Below are 17,854 nucleotides of genomic sequence, written 5' to 3'. Positions count from 1 at the left end.
TGAATGAGCTGTGGTCAGTCGAAAACAGGGATGGTGACGTCAGCTTTCCAACATGGTGGCTGCTGGCCTCCTCTGTGGTCTGACCGGTGTGGAGAACCGAGATGGACCGCTTCCTTCCCCCATCTCGAACCCAGAATTCAGCCCTGAGTACGGTGCTTGCACTGCTGGCAGAAACTGCAGCGCTGTATCCCTGCGTCGCTATCTCCTCGTTTCCCAGCGCGCACTGCAGACTCTAGCCGCGGGGCGATTTGCTGAATAAGCAGTGTTACGCTCCGTGCAACAAACCTCTCGCGTTTGAGTCCCCGTAGCCGATCCTCGTGCGATGGAAATCCTTCCTCCAGGTTCCGGAGCACCCCACTATTGCTGGAAATTCCTAACAAGATATCCTTTAGCCGTCCTGACTTGTCATACTCCCACACAGTGAAGCAGCACACGGGGGCAATGCCGATATTAAGCATTTTATTAGACATTCGTATATCTTCCTTGAAGAAATAGCTAGTCAAGTTCTTTGCCTATTTTTTAATTGGATTAGTTTTTGTTGATGGTGAATTTTAAGAGTTCTTTATATATTCTGGATATTAATCCTTTATCATATACATAATGTAAAAAAAATGTATTCTCTCATTTGTGGGATGACCTAGTTGATAGTGAGGTTTTGTTGTTGTTTTGTTTGTTGTGGTGCAGGAGATAGAATCCAGGGCCTCGTGTACACAAGGCAAGCACTCTCCCACTGAGCTACGTCCACAGCCCCCGTTGATAGTATTTTTGATGCACAAAACTCAATTTTTTTGTGTGAAGTCCAATTTGTTTAATTTTCCTTTTCTGCCTTTGGTGTCATATTCAAATCAAGCCCAATATTGCATGGTTTTACCCTGCGTTTTCTTCTAAGAGATTTGTAGTTTTAGCTTTTATGTTGAGGTCTCTATTCATTTTGAATTATTATTTGATATTTGTTTATGGTGTAAGATAATGCTTCAACTTCATTCTTGTGCCTGTGGATATCCACTCTCCTAGCACCATTTGTTAAATTCTGTGTCACTTTTTATTCAAGACCATGATAGTCTTACTTACATGACAACAGTTAAGATACTCTTTCATCCACATCTCTATGTTGACCAGAAGCTACGCAAATGCACACACACTTCCCATAATGTAATCTCTACTACTTCATACTACTTAGGAATTTCAAGCAGGAACATTATGTGCTTCCTTTTATATATTTAAGGATCTCTCTGGAAAATGCACTAGGTGGGTGCAAAAAAAAAAACGGTCTATTAGAGTAATTCAGGTGAAAGATAGCTCTTGGGACTAAAGCAGAGGCAGAGAAAAAGACAAAATTGGACAGAATCAAGCAGCATTTAGCATGTTTCATCATTGCATAGATTAATCATGAGAAGGGCAGTAAGGAAGAAGCAAGATGTCAGCAATGACTGACAGTTTTCTGACTTGCACAACTGGTAAATTATGGTACCACATGACTGAAATGAGGGCCACTGAAAGGGTAACACGTTGGAGGGGAGGTCTCCTGAGTGTGGTCTTGTACATAATAAGCTTTGCTCTGTTTTGAATAAGATTTGTCCCCCATAACTTCATGTGCTAGAAGTTGCCTTGGTGTGGCAGTGATTAGGTATCTATAGGGTCCTATTTCAAGGTAATTGAGTCACAGAAGCATTTCTATCCAAAAGGACCAATGTGGTTCTTGCAGGGCCCAGATTAGCTCCTGTTAAACCAGGTTGTTATAATTAGAAAAAGACTGGATCTTCCCCAGTCTCCAGCTTCCTGATTTGCCTATGATTGGTACCACTAGCAAGCACTCCCACCACGGTGCCATCTACCATGATGTAATGCAGCCGGAGGGGCCATCAAAAAAGCTAGTGCCTTGATATTCAGACTTTCAACCTTCAAAGCTACAAGCTAAAATAAACCACTTTTCTTTTATTAAGTATCCAGCTTCAGGCACTTTTCTATAAAAGCAACAGAAATTTGGCTTAAACAAACTTGAAGAGTCTATGAGACATGCAAGTAGAGATGACAAGTAGGCAGCAGAAACTCTTGGGGGGGGGGTGGAGACTGTATCTAGCCAGGATAGGTTGTTTACAAATAAATGATGGCTGGTGGTGTGGTCAATGAGGTCACCAAGAGACAGAGTAGAGTGAAAGGGAAGGGGATTGAAGACAAAAACCAGAAGAACTTTGCCACTGTGAATCAATGGCCAAACAAGAAAGAGGAAAGCCGGGAGCCTGTGGAGCTCAGGAAATCAAGGGAAGAGACTCATCAAGGAAGCAGGTGGTAGAGCCAGATGCTCTGAAAACCCAGCACAAGGAGGACAGGAAATGCTAGACACAAGCACAGTCATCAGTGACCAAAGTCATAGCTGTGGACAGACAGGGAAGAAGAGTGGAGCAAGTGGAGGAAAGAATAGAGGGAGAGAATGTCCATGGGCAAAAAACTCACCAGAAGAGTTTGGTTGGAGGAGAAAGCAGGTGAGGTCATCATCAGGAGAGTCAAAGTTCTTCAAATGCTGACTGTGTGTCTGCACCAGGATATAATCCCATGTTTCTCACATAGCCAAGGGCAAGGTCAGGGTGAAAGTCCCACTTCTGTTCTCCCTCTGTTCCCTTGAGTCTAGAGCACTCTGTGCCCTTGATGTCTCCAGTCTAACACCACATTGTATACAGCTCCATGACACCTGGCAAAGCTTCTTTACCCAATCAGTAAGTGCTCTGGTTCATGTTTATATCCTGACAAACATCTGAAGTTATATCCATTGTCTCTGGCCCCTTCACTATCAGGTTCTATCATTAGTCAACCATGGGAACATCTCTTCAGTGCCTTTGAACTTAATTCTAAGCACCCTTTCCTTTGTGTAAAAATACATGTCAGTCAAATATGTCAGCCACTTCAAACACATAAAACCATTGCATCAAACCAAGTATGTATTGGTGCACGTGAGCAACAGTGGTTCACAATCAGGACCATCTCCATCAAATAACCAGGCCTGCCACATGGGTTGTGTAAGTGTATACACAGGTATATATACATATTTGCACTCATATACATGTTCATGAGTGCAGTGTGTGGGATGTGTGCATGTTTGCTGTATGCATGGGCATGCACTGTGTACATATGTGAGTGTATATGACTGTGCACATGTATGCCGCCTTCATACATGTAGGTTTATGTGAGTTTGTGTGTACACATGTGCCATGTGTGAGTGGGCATGCTTATGTGCTCTGTGTGTGTTTGAGCATACACAGGTGGGGTGGGTCAGGATGCTTGATATAGGACAAGGGTCAGCCTTAATACCTTTTTCCAACTCTGCTTGCTGTGGACTGCAGCCCCTTGGAAGTCTGGCCCCTCCGGTGGATACTAAAGCCACAGAGAAGGAGAAGAAGCCACCCACAGCTACCACCAAGGGGAGAGGAAAAGGAAAAGGCAAGAAGAAAGGGAAAACAAAAGAGGAAGTAGAGGAAGAAACTGACCCCCGGAAGATCGAGCTGCTGAACTGGGTTTGTGGAAAGTCCTTGCTCTTGATTTTTGGGATCCAGGAGACTGGAGTTGGCATCACCTTACTTCTCCAGTGGTAGGGGCAGTTCTTGTCGCCTTTGTTTTAGTTCTGTGAGGGCCCAGAGTCCCAGGAGGCAGGGATAAATGATTGATGGGAACATGTCAATATTTCAACAGAAATGACATGCTCACTGTGATGCAGATGTCAGCTGTCAAAGACACCACACATTTCTGCTTTGGGAAGAAAATGCCACTAGGAGAAGTGGTCCTGGTCATCTTAATAGTGGCTGTCTCTTCCTAGCCGACATGCAGATGCTTGATGCATGGAAAATAAGCCAATTATTACCACATAATCCCAATTCACACAGTAAAACCTTCTTGAAAGATAGAGCCTGTGATGGGTATGTGAGGGCAACTGTAGCTGTCTGAGCTGGAAGGCCAGAGCCACATGTGCATGGTGGTTCTCCAACTTGCTGCTGCCAGGATATAGTCAAAACAGGGCCTCTGCAGGGGCATGTCCTTGCCATTGTCATGGTCCTGTGGCTGCCACGAGGGTATATGTCAGTCAAGAAAACAAATGAGAGAACTGAACAGAGCAACACCAAGATGATGTTGAATTTTCAAATCTCTTCAGTTCATTTTAAAAGGGAGAGAATCCTTTGTAGGCTTTGATAGGACACATAGGAGTCAAAGTGAGAAGAAAAGAGAGGAGATGAGGCCGGTTTACTCAAGTCAAAGAGCATGGAGAACTAGGGGCTAGGAACATAAGCACATTGGTAGGGCAATTGTGTAGCATGTGTGGGGCCCCCGGGTTCTATCCCCAGCACCATAAAAAAAAGAGAGAGAGGTAGAAAGGGGTGGGGGAAGAGGGAGAGAAACACAGAACCACATTCTGAATATTCCAAAATCTTGAGGTTTCGAATACTCTTTCCATGATGTTTCCAATTGTTCTGCCTGGTGTCTCTCTGAGAGGCCATTTATGGGCTCTCCTTTCTGGATTCATACAGGTGAATGCTCTAGAGCAAGCGATGCTGGATGCTTTAGTCTTAGATCGAGTTGACTTTGTCAAACTCCTGATTGAAAATGGAGTGAACATGCAACACTTTCTTACCATTCCGAGGCTGGAGGAGCTCTATAACACGGTGAGTGTTCTAGAAAAGGGGGTCAGAAAAGAGCTAGCCCTATGAATATTTTTATCACTGGTGCATAATATGCATAAATGTGTTCAAATTATCAACTAGTGCTGTGCCTAGCCAGACATTCTCTTCTGGAGTGGTGAAGATGCTTCTTGACTTACAAAGGATTTATGTGCCTATAAACACATCATGTTAAAAATATTATAAGTAGAACATGCATTTAATGTAGCCATCCTACCAAATATCATAGTTTAGCAACATCGAATGCTGTACAGTCTTGGTTGTTTTCCTGTGGTCATGGGGCTGTCTGGGAACTGTGGCTCACTTCCACTACCCGGTATGGAGAGTGGAATAGACTGCACATGACTAACTTGAAGAAAAGATCAAACTTCTAATTTCAGTTTCCACTGAATGCATCTGTACCACTTTCACTCTATTGTGAAGTCTCACAATTGATGACAAACTATCTAAGTCAGGAATTCTCTGTATGAACTCTTATTCATATTCAGGAGATGAAAGAACCTAGCTTCCTAAAGTCATTAGCAGTCTGATAAGCTACCAGGGGTCATTAATCACTCTTCCCTTGGGACCTTCACATTTTTATCAGGCTTTGGTGAAAAATGTACAACTAAGTTTTCATACAAGGAGCTCTGCTGCATTAGAATGGAAGTGTCTGAATGAAATCCCCTTGGTTTTGTGTATATTGCAAGTTTTGAGAATATATATTCTTCCCCATTCTAAGATTTTAAGTGGCAGAAATAGTCCTCAGCAGCTGCTTGCTAAAACTTAGTGAATCTTTAATGCTATATTGGGCACTGTAATATATTCTTTAAAGTAATTCAACAAAAAGTATCTTACATACCTTTGAAGGTGACAGATACTTCCTAACCAAAATCAATTCTATCTCCTAAAACAAATAGGCTGATAATGGGTTATACTCCAACTCTCGCAGGTCATTAATTCTATACAATAGAGCAGAATTTTGTTCTAAGAATGAAAGAAAAACTTATTTAATATGCCTAAATGCTTCTCTTTCAGAGACTGGGTCCACCAAACACACTTCATCTGCTGGTGAGGGATGTAAAAAAGGTCAGTCCATCCACTGTTTTATAATCCTTACCTATTGTCATCTTTCACTAAAACAAATTTCTTAAAAGTGGGTTTTTAAATTTCCAAAATGTGTTAGCTTCTTGTTATTGGATGCATGGGACATAACAAATATCTTCATAAACTAAAAGAGAAAAGGAGAAGCTTTTTCCAAGTTGATTGTGCATCCCCACATGATGGGAATGTGCTGGATGGCTGCTTGACTATGGATGGTGCCATGGCCAAACCAGGGGCAGCAGCCAGCAAGGACCTTGCCTGCCCTCCCCTGAGCACCACCATCCCCAGGGCAGCCTTATATACCTACTTTGGGATCTCTCACTCATTCACTATGCCTCTTTCCATATGTACCAACAGGAGGTCCTTCATTAATTCTGTGTGTCCTGTAGATTGCAGCAGATGTCTTTGAGCCTTTCTGTTCCCTCATTGTTAAGCTATAGCTGCTCTTCTCACTTTCCACCGTTTCTGACTACTTGCAGTCTGTGTTTTTATACAACATCCCTCTCTTGGTATTCTAGTGTGGTATTTCTTGTGCCCTCTTGCCATAGGTTAGAGGATTAGATTAGGTTCAAAGGAGAGTGATTCATTTTGTTAAAATGCCTGGCCCGCAGAGTTTGTAATATGTGCTTGTTTTCTGAGCAATAGAAAATAACTGAAATCAAAGAATAGGGTTTTCAGCCAGAGTCCTAGATAGTTTTCCCAGATTTAATACAAATATTTGGTTCCAATAATATATGAGAATGTGACTTCTACAGAGATTCATGAAGCAAAACAGAATCAGTGGATCTGGGAACTAAGAGGGTCCTCCAAGATCCTCTGACTTACAGTCCTGTTTTCCACATAAGGATTCTGATTTTTCCCCATAGAACCCAGCTGGAAGATTGATTAGGAAGGTCAAACTTTCAAAAGTGATAGTTACCCTGGTTCAGGCCCAACAATTTCCCAATTGAGCGGCTTCAATAATCTCCTTCTATCCTCTATATCCAGCTTAAAGTCATCTGAAGTTTCTCAATGGGCCACAACATGAAACTCAAGCTCCTTCCAAGGAACATGCACCCCACTGGGCCTGGACATGACCACATCCCCTAATCTAACCTATCACATCCCTACCATACTGTATACTGACCCCACCTAACTCTCTGGTGTCTGAGGAGTCTGTGTTCTGTCCTGCACCACACTGTGCTCACCTCTGCAGCATTCTTCTACCTTCTCACCCGTTGTCCCTGCTCCACCTGCTCCAAACTGCCTTAGAAGTTCTTCCTGGAACGCTTACTCACCCTTCCAACGCCCACCCAAGCAGACTCCAGCCACTCCTGTGCATTGCATATTCTACTGCATTGGGGCTATTGACAGTTTTGCCACACAACACCTGGCTCCCTAGAGTTCTCATCACTAATAAGAAATGTGGTCAAGGATCACAATAGGTGGGGAACAAATTTGTAATGCATGAGTGAATTTTTTAGTTAATGTGGCCTGTCCTATTTTAAAGGAAGTATGTTTGGAACGAGTAATGGTCACGTGATGGATCCCAAGATACCACCATCATTTCAACATATGAAATTAACCCATCAATAAATGGCACAGAGCAAAAATTCCTATACATCTGGTTAGCTCTGCTCCCTGAATAAGTCAACCAGCCCAAGATGTGAATGAGTGACTATGAGTACCTGGGGCATCTCTGTTCTGTCTATTCCTCCTCTCTCCCACTGACTCTGTCTTAACAGACTCTCTTACACATTGATACAAACTGTTCCCTTCACCACTCCCAGACACACCAGGTGGTATGTGGTGTTTGTATTATTGGGTTCCCCTAGAAATAGACTGGACACCATAAAGGCTTTCACAAGAAAATTCCAGTCCCTGGGGAAATTCTGACCTCCCATGGCCTCCCATGAAGTCTTTCTCCTTTGCATTAAATCTGGCCCCTGCCCCATGAGGCTGGGCTCTTCTCTACAAGCAGCTACTGAAGCACCTGCTCATCCAAACTCCTCTGCTGTGTGCCAGCTACACCATACCATTTCCTCACATTTACACATGAGAACTGCAAACTGACATGTAGGGCCACAATCTTGCCCAATCATTAACCCTATAGTGATATAGATTTCTAACCCTTTCTTCCTGTTAGAAAAGCTTAACTCATTTTCTGGAATCTGATTTAAACCAATATCCCCCTCAATCACATGACCAGAGATTGAATATTGTGTAATCACTCATCTATGACATGTCATGAACTCCCAAGTGGAGATGGCCACTTATGCCAATGTATGAGATGATGTCTGCACTCTGAATGAGACAAAAATCTTTTTTTTTTCTTTTTTAAAACAGAGCAACCTTCCACCTGATTACCACATCAGCCTCATAGACATAGGGCTTGTGCTGGAGTACCTCATGGGAGGAGCCTACCGCTGCAACTACACTCGGAAAAGTTTTCGGACCCTATACAACAACTTGTTTGGACCTAAGAGGGTACAGCTCAGTGGCTGTGCAGTGTTTTGTGTTTCCCAAAGTGACATATGGTTCCTTGCTGTGCTTTCCAACAACTCAGACTATTCAAAGCCAAAATCTTTGCACCATCTTCCAACACAAATTTCCAGCCTCCTGCAGTGACTGCCCCATGTGAGGCCTCTCCAACCTTATGGATGGCCAGCTTCTTGCACCGTCCTCCTCCCTAACCCACCCCTTAGCATGTCAGCAGCACAGCAAATCAATTGCATCTGCCCTCCTTTGTCCACGGTTACCTTCCTCCTGAGAAGACAGCTACAGTCTCTCCTGCCTCCAATCCATCCGACCACCCTTCCACTGTAGCAACCATCATCTTCCAAAGCAAGGGACACAACAGCACACTCCCTGCCCAGATGCACTCAGGGTTCCCTGCTGCCTGAACAACCATGGCCAAACTCATTATCACAGCATCCAAGACTCTCTGCCTGCTGTCCCCACCCTGTCACGGTAGACTATATTTCTCCAACAAAATCGCACTTTATTCCTGTGCTTTCCATGGCTCATCCCCCTGATTGTACCTTTCAAAATTTGCCTCTCACCAAAAGCCCAAGTCTAAAGTCAGATCTTTCACAAAGTCTTCCCTTCACCCCCAACTCCATAGCTCCGTGTCTGGATTTTTGTTAGGACACTTCTCTGGTTCCACCTGCAATAAGGATAGGACACGTCTGCTTATCTTGCTCCTCGACTGACTTCTGCTGACAGAAGCAGTTTCCCTATGACAGCATTCCTTTCCCTTGGATATTGTCATTATTTAGTAAAGATACAAAGCATTTTAATCTATTACTGTCCACTATTAACAATACTACTAATGTAGCATACACATTGCTACTATCTACAGTTATCTCAGTAAATTAATATATTTTTTTCTCTTTCATGATGCAGCCTAAAGCTCTTAAACTTTTGGGAATGGAAGTAAGTAGACTGTTTTCAATAGTTCTATGATATATATTTTGATCAAATATAGATAAACCTTTTAGTTTTGTATTTGCTTAGCACAAAGTTTGTTTTTTCATGACTAAATCTACTACACAACTCGCCAAAATCTCCTTAGATCACTTGGTTCAATTATATATATATATTATATAAAAGGATCATATACATTTTTTGAAAAGGTTAAAACTACCCAGTTCATTTTCTGAATTCACCCAGCCAGTTTCCAAAGCAAACAAAGATTAAGCAAATGCTAAAGACCAGTCTCAATTGTGAATACAGAATTAAGACCTTCTATACTGAATCCATACAGGATTGAGATGCTACTTAACTCATGAGTTTATTTGAGGAGAATCTTTACAATAGCTGATCTTAATATTCTGCTTTGTGGAATTTCTTCCATTCACTTAAATATTTTGATGTCTGGTGCTTTGTTTTTAAAGTTGCTTATAAAGGCATTTCTACTGCTTTTGTCCTAGCTTGAGGGAATTTTAGCAGACTTTTCTGGGTTTTCTAGATATAAAATAATACTTTTTGTTGATAACCATTTTGTCCCTTCTTTTGAATACTCCCTCTTTAACATTAATTTGTTCATATGGTAGAATTTTCAGAATACTTTTGAAAATTAATGGGGATAATAAAAGACAACCTTGTCTTATTTTTGATATTCATAGAAATGACTTCAGGGCTTCATTCCTTAGTCATATAAACATATAAACATGTCATATCTTTTCCCCCCTTTGATTTATTGATATGATACAATATATGAAGGACCTAGCAATATTAAATTACATTTGCATTCTTGGAAATTTTTAATTACTTGTTGAGGACTTTAAAATATTCAATTGAATTTATTTTGTTATTATTCATGATTCTAAAGTTTTATGTAAGTGACATCATTTTCTAGTATTTTTATTTTTGTTGTTGTCAGTTAATTGTAAATGAGTCCATTCAGGCTTTTTTAACTGGGGTAATTTATATTTTCCTAAAAATAATTATTTTCTCTAGACTTTCAAGTTCATTGGTATTAACTTTTACTTAATATTCTTGTCTTTGTTAATCTTCTCAATATTTATAGATGTCTGACATTTCTCCTGATTTAAAATATATATATATATATATATATATATATATCTTTTTTTTTTCCTTAACCAAAGTTGCCTAATTATCTTCTTGGTATCTTTGCCTTATCAAGCAACTTTTTTTTTTCTGTTTCTATTTTGTTAATGTCTGCTTTTATTTTTATTCATTCCTACCATGAATTTTCTTTAGAGTTACTGTGTTGCTTTTATTGATTCAGTCTGAAAGTCAAGTCACTTATTTCTACTCTTCCCTATATTCCAATAAATGCATTAAAGGTATAAATTTTTACCTGGGCATTGTTTTCATGGTATCCCACAGGTATGAGTGAGTATGGGCGGCAACCTTCATTGCCATTTACTTCTAAAAAGCTTATAATTTTCTCTGCAATTCAAGAGTTATTTAAAAGTTTCAATTTTCCAGATACTGACTGTTGTCATTATCCTTCTGTGGTTGATTTCTAATTTTATTCCTTGAATGTAGACCTCAACATCACTGAAAAGACGAACAAAAAATAACAATAATGCTTTCTGGTATTGGGGGGAAAATCTTAAAGGAATTGGGGTGTAATGCCTGGTTGATTTTTGTGAAATTCTGTGGGTTCAGCTTTTATATTAATCCATCAAATCAAACTTGGCAATTCTGCTGTTGGATTTGCTTTTATATTTACTATTGTTTTTCAAACTCATTTCTAAGTGAGATATGTTTAAATATTCTTACTACAATTATAGATGCATTAATTTCTCCTTATACTTCCAGTTCATGTCTTTTGTTATTTTATTGGGTTGTTATTATTTTCCTTATTAATTTGTGTCAGGACTTTGCATTTTAGGAAAATCACTCCTTGTTTGTTATATCCTCTTTCTGGCAATAATTTCAAGAAAATTAGTAAACAATATTTTGACAAAATGTGTGCTATTATTGAAAAGTAGGTTTATAGGACTCTGTTTCAAAACTTTTATTATCCATTAGTTGATTTTTATTTTATATATTCTTGAACATGAAACTGTTTTTAAATTTCTATCACACCAATTTTTAATCCATATAGACCAACCTTCCCTAAGTTATTGTGACTGTATCTTACTTTGACAAAATTAGAAAATTAGAACAAAAACATTGAAATCTGGGGCAAGATGCTATAACTCATAAGAACTCTGTCATTGGTGAACAACTTGTGATAGGAATTAAGAACCACATTCCCCAGGGTCCCCCAAGGCTCCATCCCATTCCAGTTGTGTGAATGTAGAGAAATTTTTCAGACTTTGAGCCACAATTTTATCCTCTGAGGGAATGGAAGGAATTCATAACCTTTCAGAGACGTTGTAAGAATAAAAGTACATAATTGGGCTGGGGATGTAACTGGGTGGTAGAGTGCTTGCTTAGCATGTACCAGGGGGTGGGTCGGATCCTCAAAACCACTGAAAAGACAAACAAAAAACAACAATAATAATTGATTGGAAAGCCTGTACAAAATAGCAAATACAATCATCCCTCAGTATCTGTAGGGGACTTGTTCCAGGATCCCTTGAGGATATCAAATCTGCAGATGCTCAAGTCCCTTATACAAAATGCTGTGGTATTTCCATAGGATCTGCATACATCCTCTCCAAATATTTTATATCATCTCTAGATGACTTACAATACCTAATACAATGTAAATGTTGTGTAAATAGTTGTTATACATTATTATTTAGGAAGTAAGGACAAGAAACAACAAAGTCTATACATGTTCAGTAGAGATGCATTTTTTTTCCCCAAATATTTTCAGTCCAAGGTTGGTTAAATACAAACATGCGACCTTGGGGGTATTGTATCTGTTTCTGTCATTCCACTGAGTACTAAGTCTTAACCTGAAATGGCTGAAACCTCAGACTTCCAAGCAGTTCCCCCAAGCCTGACCTGCCTTTCCTACAGAGCTTGCTTGCTCCACTTTCAGAAACATTCTCCTAATCCCTTTAGGAAATGGAATGTTGGCCTTTTGTTTGCACCACATGGGGGAAAGGACAGTGCTCATTCAAAATGGAATGTTTGCTTTCTTAAAACATTGGAGCGAAACCTAAAACATTTGCCTCTGTCCCTTTTTGCATTTTTATATTAATTTCTGATTCAGCTATGTCTGCAAATGAATGTTAATGTTTTGCTGCATTGCATGACTTCCCTGAAAAAATAAACTGTGGTCTTTACCTGTTCCATGATGCTATTTACATTTCATTTTTGCTTGAGTTTTGCTGCATGGCCTCATTAAAGTCTTCTTAAAACCCTACTAAGCCAGGGGTAAAAGTTATGCAAACAGCAATGTTTCTTCTCAGCTTATTTGGTTTTAGATGGTTTACTTATAATAAATGTGTATCTTTTTTAAAAAATGAACATGCTGAGTGGATACTTGAGTTGTGCTGAAGGAGTCTCTTTATTATCTCTGACATAAACGGTTCCCTCTCTGCCGTAGTTCTGAACCCTTTATTGCACATTTAGGAAAAAATGAAAAAAAAATGTGTTTTTCCTCCCTTCAGGATGATGAGCCTCCAACCAAAGGAAAGAAAAAGAAAAAGAAGAAAAAAGAGGAAGAGGTCGACATTGATGTGGACGACCCCGCCATGAGTCGATTCCAGTACCCCTTCCACGAGCTGATGGTGTGGGCCGTGCTGATGAAACGCCAGAAAATGGCAGTCTTCCTCTGGCAGCGAGGGGAAGAATGCATGGCGAAAGCCTTGGTGGCCTGCAAGCTCTACAAGGCCATGGCCCATGAGTCCTCCGAGAGCGAGCTGGTGGATGACATCTCCCAGGACTTGGACAACAATTCCAAGTTAGTGTCTAGAGGAAATTTCAGGGCCAGGAGTAACGGTTGTCCTGAACACTGCTCCTTTGCAAGGAGGGTGATCATTGTATTTTCTCACTTAAACATGTTTATAGTCAACGCATGTCTGTAAACTGCTTTGCCCATCACATTAGTATTTTTCCTTCTATCTCTGGGGTATTTCTGGGCTGTCACTGTTTTAGGTTATTACCTTCTCATGAAAATTATTGAAACCCAATTCTAATGCAAAAACAGTGAAACGAATTTCCATGAAGAAACACACACTGATGGGGTATACAATTTTAGTGCACCTGTGCCTTCAACTATGAATGTCACAAGAGTTGCTTAGCAAGAGGAGATATTAAAGAGGATTGGAGTTGGGTATTGCTTATCTGCCATGTAGGTTAATTTCTAATACAGCCCAGCAGAGTTGGCTCTGTTGACTACTTACTTCTGAGGACCAGGGCAGAAGCATATCTCAAAATGGCTTCTTTTTCCTTCTCTGTGATGGAAACACTAGGAGATTTTTCTCCTTTATGTACTGTGAGAACCCGGTCAGTCTCCCGGATGTAAAACTCACAGAAGTTCGCATTACTGGGTTTCCCTGGGGTTTTTAACTTCTGAACTTGTCCACACTGAGTTTCCAGCAATTCATCAGTTACAACTCATGGTTCACACCCAAGTTCTGGTTCCTACAGACATTTCTGCTCCAGTAAACAATGATTCTTGTACTTGCCTGTCTGTCCCTCCAGTTCTGGGTACAGCAGACTTCCCCATGACCTCTCTTCTCTGATGGAACTGAAAAGAAATGTTGATTTTTCAGTTCATTCTGACTTTTCTTGTTAGGATAGACTAGCCACTTCCAAATTCCTTACACGCCAGACTGGAGATCTGAAGTCCCAGGACAACTGGGACTTTTTTATAGGCACAAAAATTTGGAACAGACACAGACACAGACAGCTCTGCCAACATCTAACATCTTTGTTTTCTGAAACCTGTGGCTTTTGTTTTGGATTTGGTGATTTCTAAACTTACTAGCCAATTCCTAAATATGAGGAATTCAAGACCATTTAAAAATGGGGACACATTCACCCCTTGCTTCCAGGGTAATGCGTAGGACTCAGGAGGTACTGTGACAGCATTGTTCTTCAAGGAACAAGGAAGGCTACTCCCCATACATAATTCTGCTATATTCATCCTTAAGCTCATAATTGCAATAAAATCCCCTATCAGATGGAAAAACAAAAACAGAGTGATCACTGTGTGGCCATAGCTTTACCAAAGTCCACAACAGAAGGTCATAGAAATGAGCAAAGATTATGGCTATAATTAAATATTTAAATTATAGGAATTATAATATATAATACTATAATTATATATTTAAATTATATGGGAAAGGGAATAAATTCTATGTTCCATATTTCAGTTTGTGTCATCTTCTCCATGCCTCCTCAACTTCTATCATTGTCCTCTCATTAGCAGTTAGGGCTCTGTGAAAATTTTCCTTTGTTCTGAGCCCTATGAGAAATATGCTTTGTGTCTGTCATGGCACTGACAATGTTGAATTCTTTTTGTTGTGGTGGTGGTGCTGAGGATTGAGCCCAGGTCCTCATGCATGCTAGGCAAGCACTACACCACTGAGCTATTTTCCCAGTCCTGAATTCTCTTTCATTCAATGCATTATTGAATCATTACACACACACACACACACACACACACACACACATAAAATGTATGGCTTGATAACTGTTTACACTAGCACCCAGATTAAGAAACAGAACCTAACAGGCACCAGCAAGCTTCCTGGTGTCCCCTTCAATGTCCACCTTCCTCCCTATTCTTCACCCCCAAGAACAGCCTCTGTTCTGACTTATAACCCCACAAGTCCTGTTTCTGAACTTGCCTTTGCTGTCTGTTCTGTCTGCTTCCCTAATCTGTGCACAACTTGAGGAAATAGACTTTGTCTCCTTGTCTTTGTGTCCTTGGGACCTGATGGGCAGTCTTGGAGTCAACCTAAAGCTCTATTTGCAGCAAGAGCAGTCATTCCCCATCCTGACTGAGCACAGAGCCCCTGGCCCTGGCTGTCCTCCTCTAAGGACAAATCTCAAGAGATCCTTGCTTTTAGAGGACAATGAAGTCCCTTCTAATTGTAGATTCTGTGTTCTGTGCCTCCCTGTGCCCTTGTGACCACATCTATCTAAGAAAAATCCTGTGGCCACTGCAGCTTCACACCCAATTCCATCTCTTTAACTCCAGAGACTTTGGCCAGCTTGCTGTGGAGTTGTTAGACCAGTCCTATAAGCATGATGAGCAGATTGCCATGAAACTGCTGACCTATGAGCTAAAAAACTGGAGCAATTCAACCTGCCTCAAACTGGCTGTGGCGGCCAAACACCGGGACTTTATCGCTCACACCTGCAGTCAGATGCTACTGACTGACATGTGGATGGGAAGGCTTCGAATGAGGAAAAACCCTGGCCTGAAGGTATGTGTGGCATGGCCATTAGACTGCCCAGATGACAGTGATTAAGTGACATCTGTTGAGCTCTGACTCTCCCTGAGGCAGAGCTAAGCACCCTGTGAGTTATTTCATTTACAGTAGTCACACTGGTCCAATTTTGCTTTCCTAGGTTTTAGTTACCTGAAGTCAGCCACAATCCAAAAATATTAAATGGAAAACTACAGAAATGAGTAATTCATAATTGGTGTGAGGGGTATTATTTTTCAATGCCAGGGATTGAACCCAGGGCCTCACACATGCCAGGCAAATGCTCTACCACTGAACTTCATCCCCAGATCCTATTCATGAGTTTAAAATTACTCACTGTTCTGATTACTGTGATGAAATCTCTCATGATCCCACTCCATCCCACCCAGTAAGGAATCCTTCCTTTGTCCAGTGTATCCACGCTGTAAACAAAATCAGTAGTAGCTATCTTGGTTATCAGATCAACTGTCACAGCTTTGCAGTGCTTGCATTCCAGTAACCCTTATTTTACTTAATAATGGCTTTGAAGAGCAAGAATAGTGATGCAAAGGAGGCACCAGGGCATAAAACACAGAAGGACAGTTTAGGTCTGGTACTATATGGCAATACTGCAGTCTTATAATCAAAACAGAATATATAGGGTTCAGTACCATCTAGAGTTTCAGGCATCCACAGGGGTTCTTGAAACATATCCCTCATGATAAGGGGAACTACTATATACCTCTGAGTAACCCCATGAGAGAGATGATGTGACAACCCTTGTCTTACAGATAAGAAACCTGAACCTTTGAGATTAGATAACTCTCCTAGATCTTAGTGGATCAACAAAGAAACTGAACCCATGTGGGCTAATGCCAGAGTCTCACCTAACCAACATAGCTGGCTTACAGATCTCCCTAACACAAGCAATGCCTTCATCTGCTACCCACCATAATTAGTCATGCACCCTAGACAGGTCATCTACCTACCATTAAAGCAAGGACCTTAGCTTGACTTCTATAGAGTCCCTCAAACTCTAAAACTGTGTGCTGTTACTTTAATTGGTAACATTTTTATTATATGGGGCTTGTGAGAGAATACAAAGCTATGAAAAGGTTTGAAAAGCATGCAGTGGGGATAAAATCATATTGCAATCAAACCCTACTTGTGTGTTTACTACTCTTATACACTAGGTTATCTTGAGAAGAGACTCTAATCTTAGGGTATCCCCCAACTATCTAATGGTAATATTGTACCTATTTTATGGGATTTTTATAATAAGAGAAAAAAAAAAAACCAATACAGGTTGTATCCTGTATCCAAATGCTTGGGACAAGAAGTGTTTTAGATTTTTCTTTCTTTCTTCTTTTTTTTTTTTTTTGGTTTGGATTTTGGAATATTTGTCTATACATAGTGAGATATCATAAACTTCATTTATGTTTCACACATACCTTATACATATAAGGCCATTTTATGCAATATTATTAGTACACCTGCATTTTGACTGTGACATATCACATGAAGTCTGGTGTGGAATTTTCCACTTTGTGACCAGCACTCAAAAAGTTTCAGATTTTGAAGCATTTCAGATTTTAGGGGTTTTTTCTGTTAGGGGTGTTCAACCTGTATGTTATACTTCATAGCATAGTTCTAGCAAATGGAAGGTATTCTGTTTCTTAGAAATATGAATGTTGTGCCTAACTGTCCATTTCTACACTAAGCTGATTATACATAACTTTGAATATTAGTAAACAAGTAGTTTTTGGAATACTAAAAATAAAGAAATCCTACAGGTTTTAAAGAAACAGGTCACACACAAAGTTATGAATATCAGATTGACATCACAGTTTTCACCAATAATACTGAACTCTAGATGGTGGCAGTAAAACAAGACCTTGACAGTTCTGATGGGGAAATGTTCAGAAGCTGAATTTTTTTTTTTTTTTTTAAAAACATGGTCCAGCTATTTAAAACAGATAAAAGGGGCCATGGATTGTAATTCAGTGGTACAGTACTCACTTAGCATGCATGAGACCCTGGATTTAATTCCCAACACTGCAAAACTAAATTTTAAAAAATAAATAAAGATTTTTGAGGGGGATTTGGAAGATGGCGGCGAGGGGAGTGCATTACCCCCGTGTGCTGCTTCACTGTGTGGGAGTATGACAAGTCAGGACGGCTAAAGGATATCTTGTTAGGAATTTCCAGCAATAGTGGGGTGCTCCGGAACCTGGAGGAAGGATTTCCATCGCACGAGGATCGGCTACGGGGACTCAAACGCGAGAGGTTTGTCGCACGGAGGGTAACTGCTTATTCAGCAAATCGCCCCGCGGC

The 17,854-nt window shown here is 40.4% G+C and overlaps 1 protein-coding gene across 1 annotated transcript in view; it reads left to right on the top strand.

Annotated features, from left to right (window-relative positions):
- Trpm1 (transient receptor potential cation channel subfamily M member 1) overlaps positions 1 to 17,854 on the top strand; it is a 144,687-nt gene that overhangs the window by 86,628 nt on the left and 40,205 nt on the right. Inside the window, exons 11-17 of the mRNA XM_015493157.2 lie at positions 3,339 to 3,509; positions 4,515 to 4,649; positions 5,682 to 5,732; positions 8,073 to 8,213; positions 9,132 to 9,161; positions 12,770 to 13,062; positions 15,310 to 15,538. Of these exons, the coding sequence (XP_015348643.2) occupies positions 3,339 to 3,509; positions 4,515 to 4,649; positions 5,682 to 5,732; positions 8,073 to 8,213; positions 9,132 to 9,161; positions 12,770 to 13,062; positions 15,310 to 15,538 (1,050 nt within the window). The remainder of the gene's footprint in view (positions 1 to 3,338; positions 3,510 to 4,514; positions 4,650 to 5,681; positions 5,733 to 8,072; positions 8,214 to 9,131; positions 9,162 to 12,769; positions 13,063 to 15,309; positions 15,539 to 17,854) is intronic.

This window comes from Marmota marmota, unplaced genomic scaffold (assembly GCF_001458135.2).
Source record: "Marmota marmota marmota unplaced genomic scaffold, marMar, whole genome shotgun sequence".
NCBI classification, from domain to species: domain Eukaryota; kingdom Metazoa; phylum Chordata; class Mammalia; order Rodentia; family Sciuridae; genus Marmota; species Marmota marmota.
Note: the sequence above shows the minus strand (reverse complement) of the source record. Positions and strands in the feature narration are given on the sequence as shown.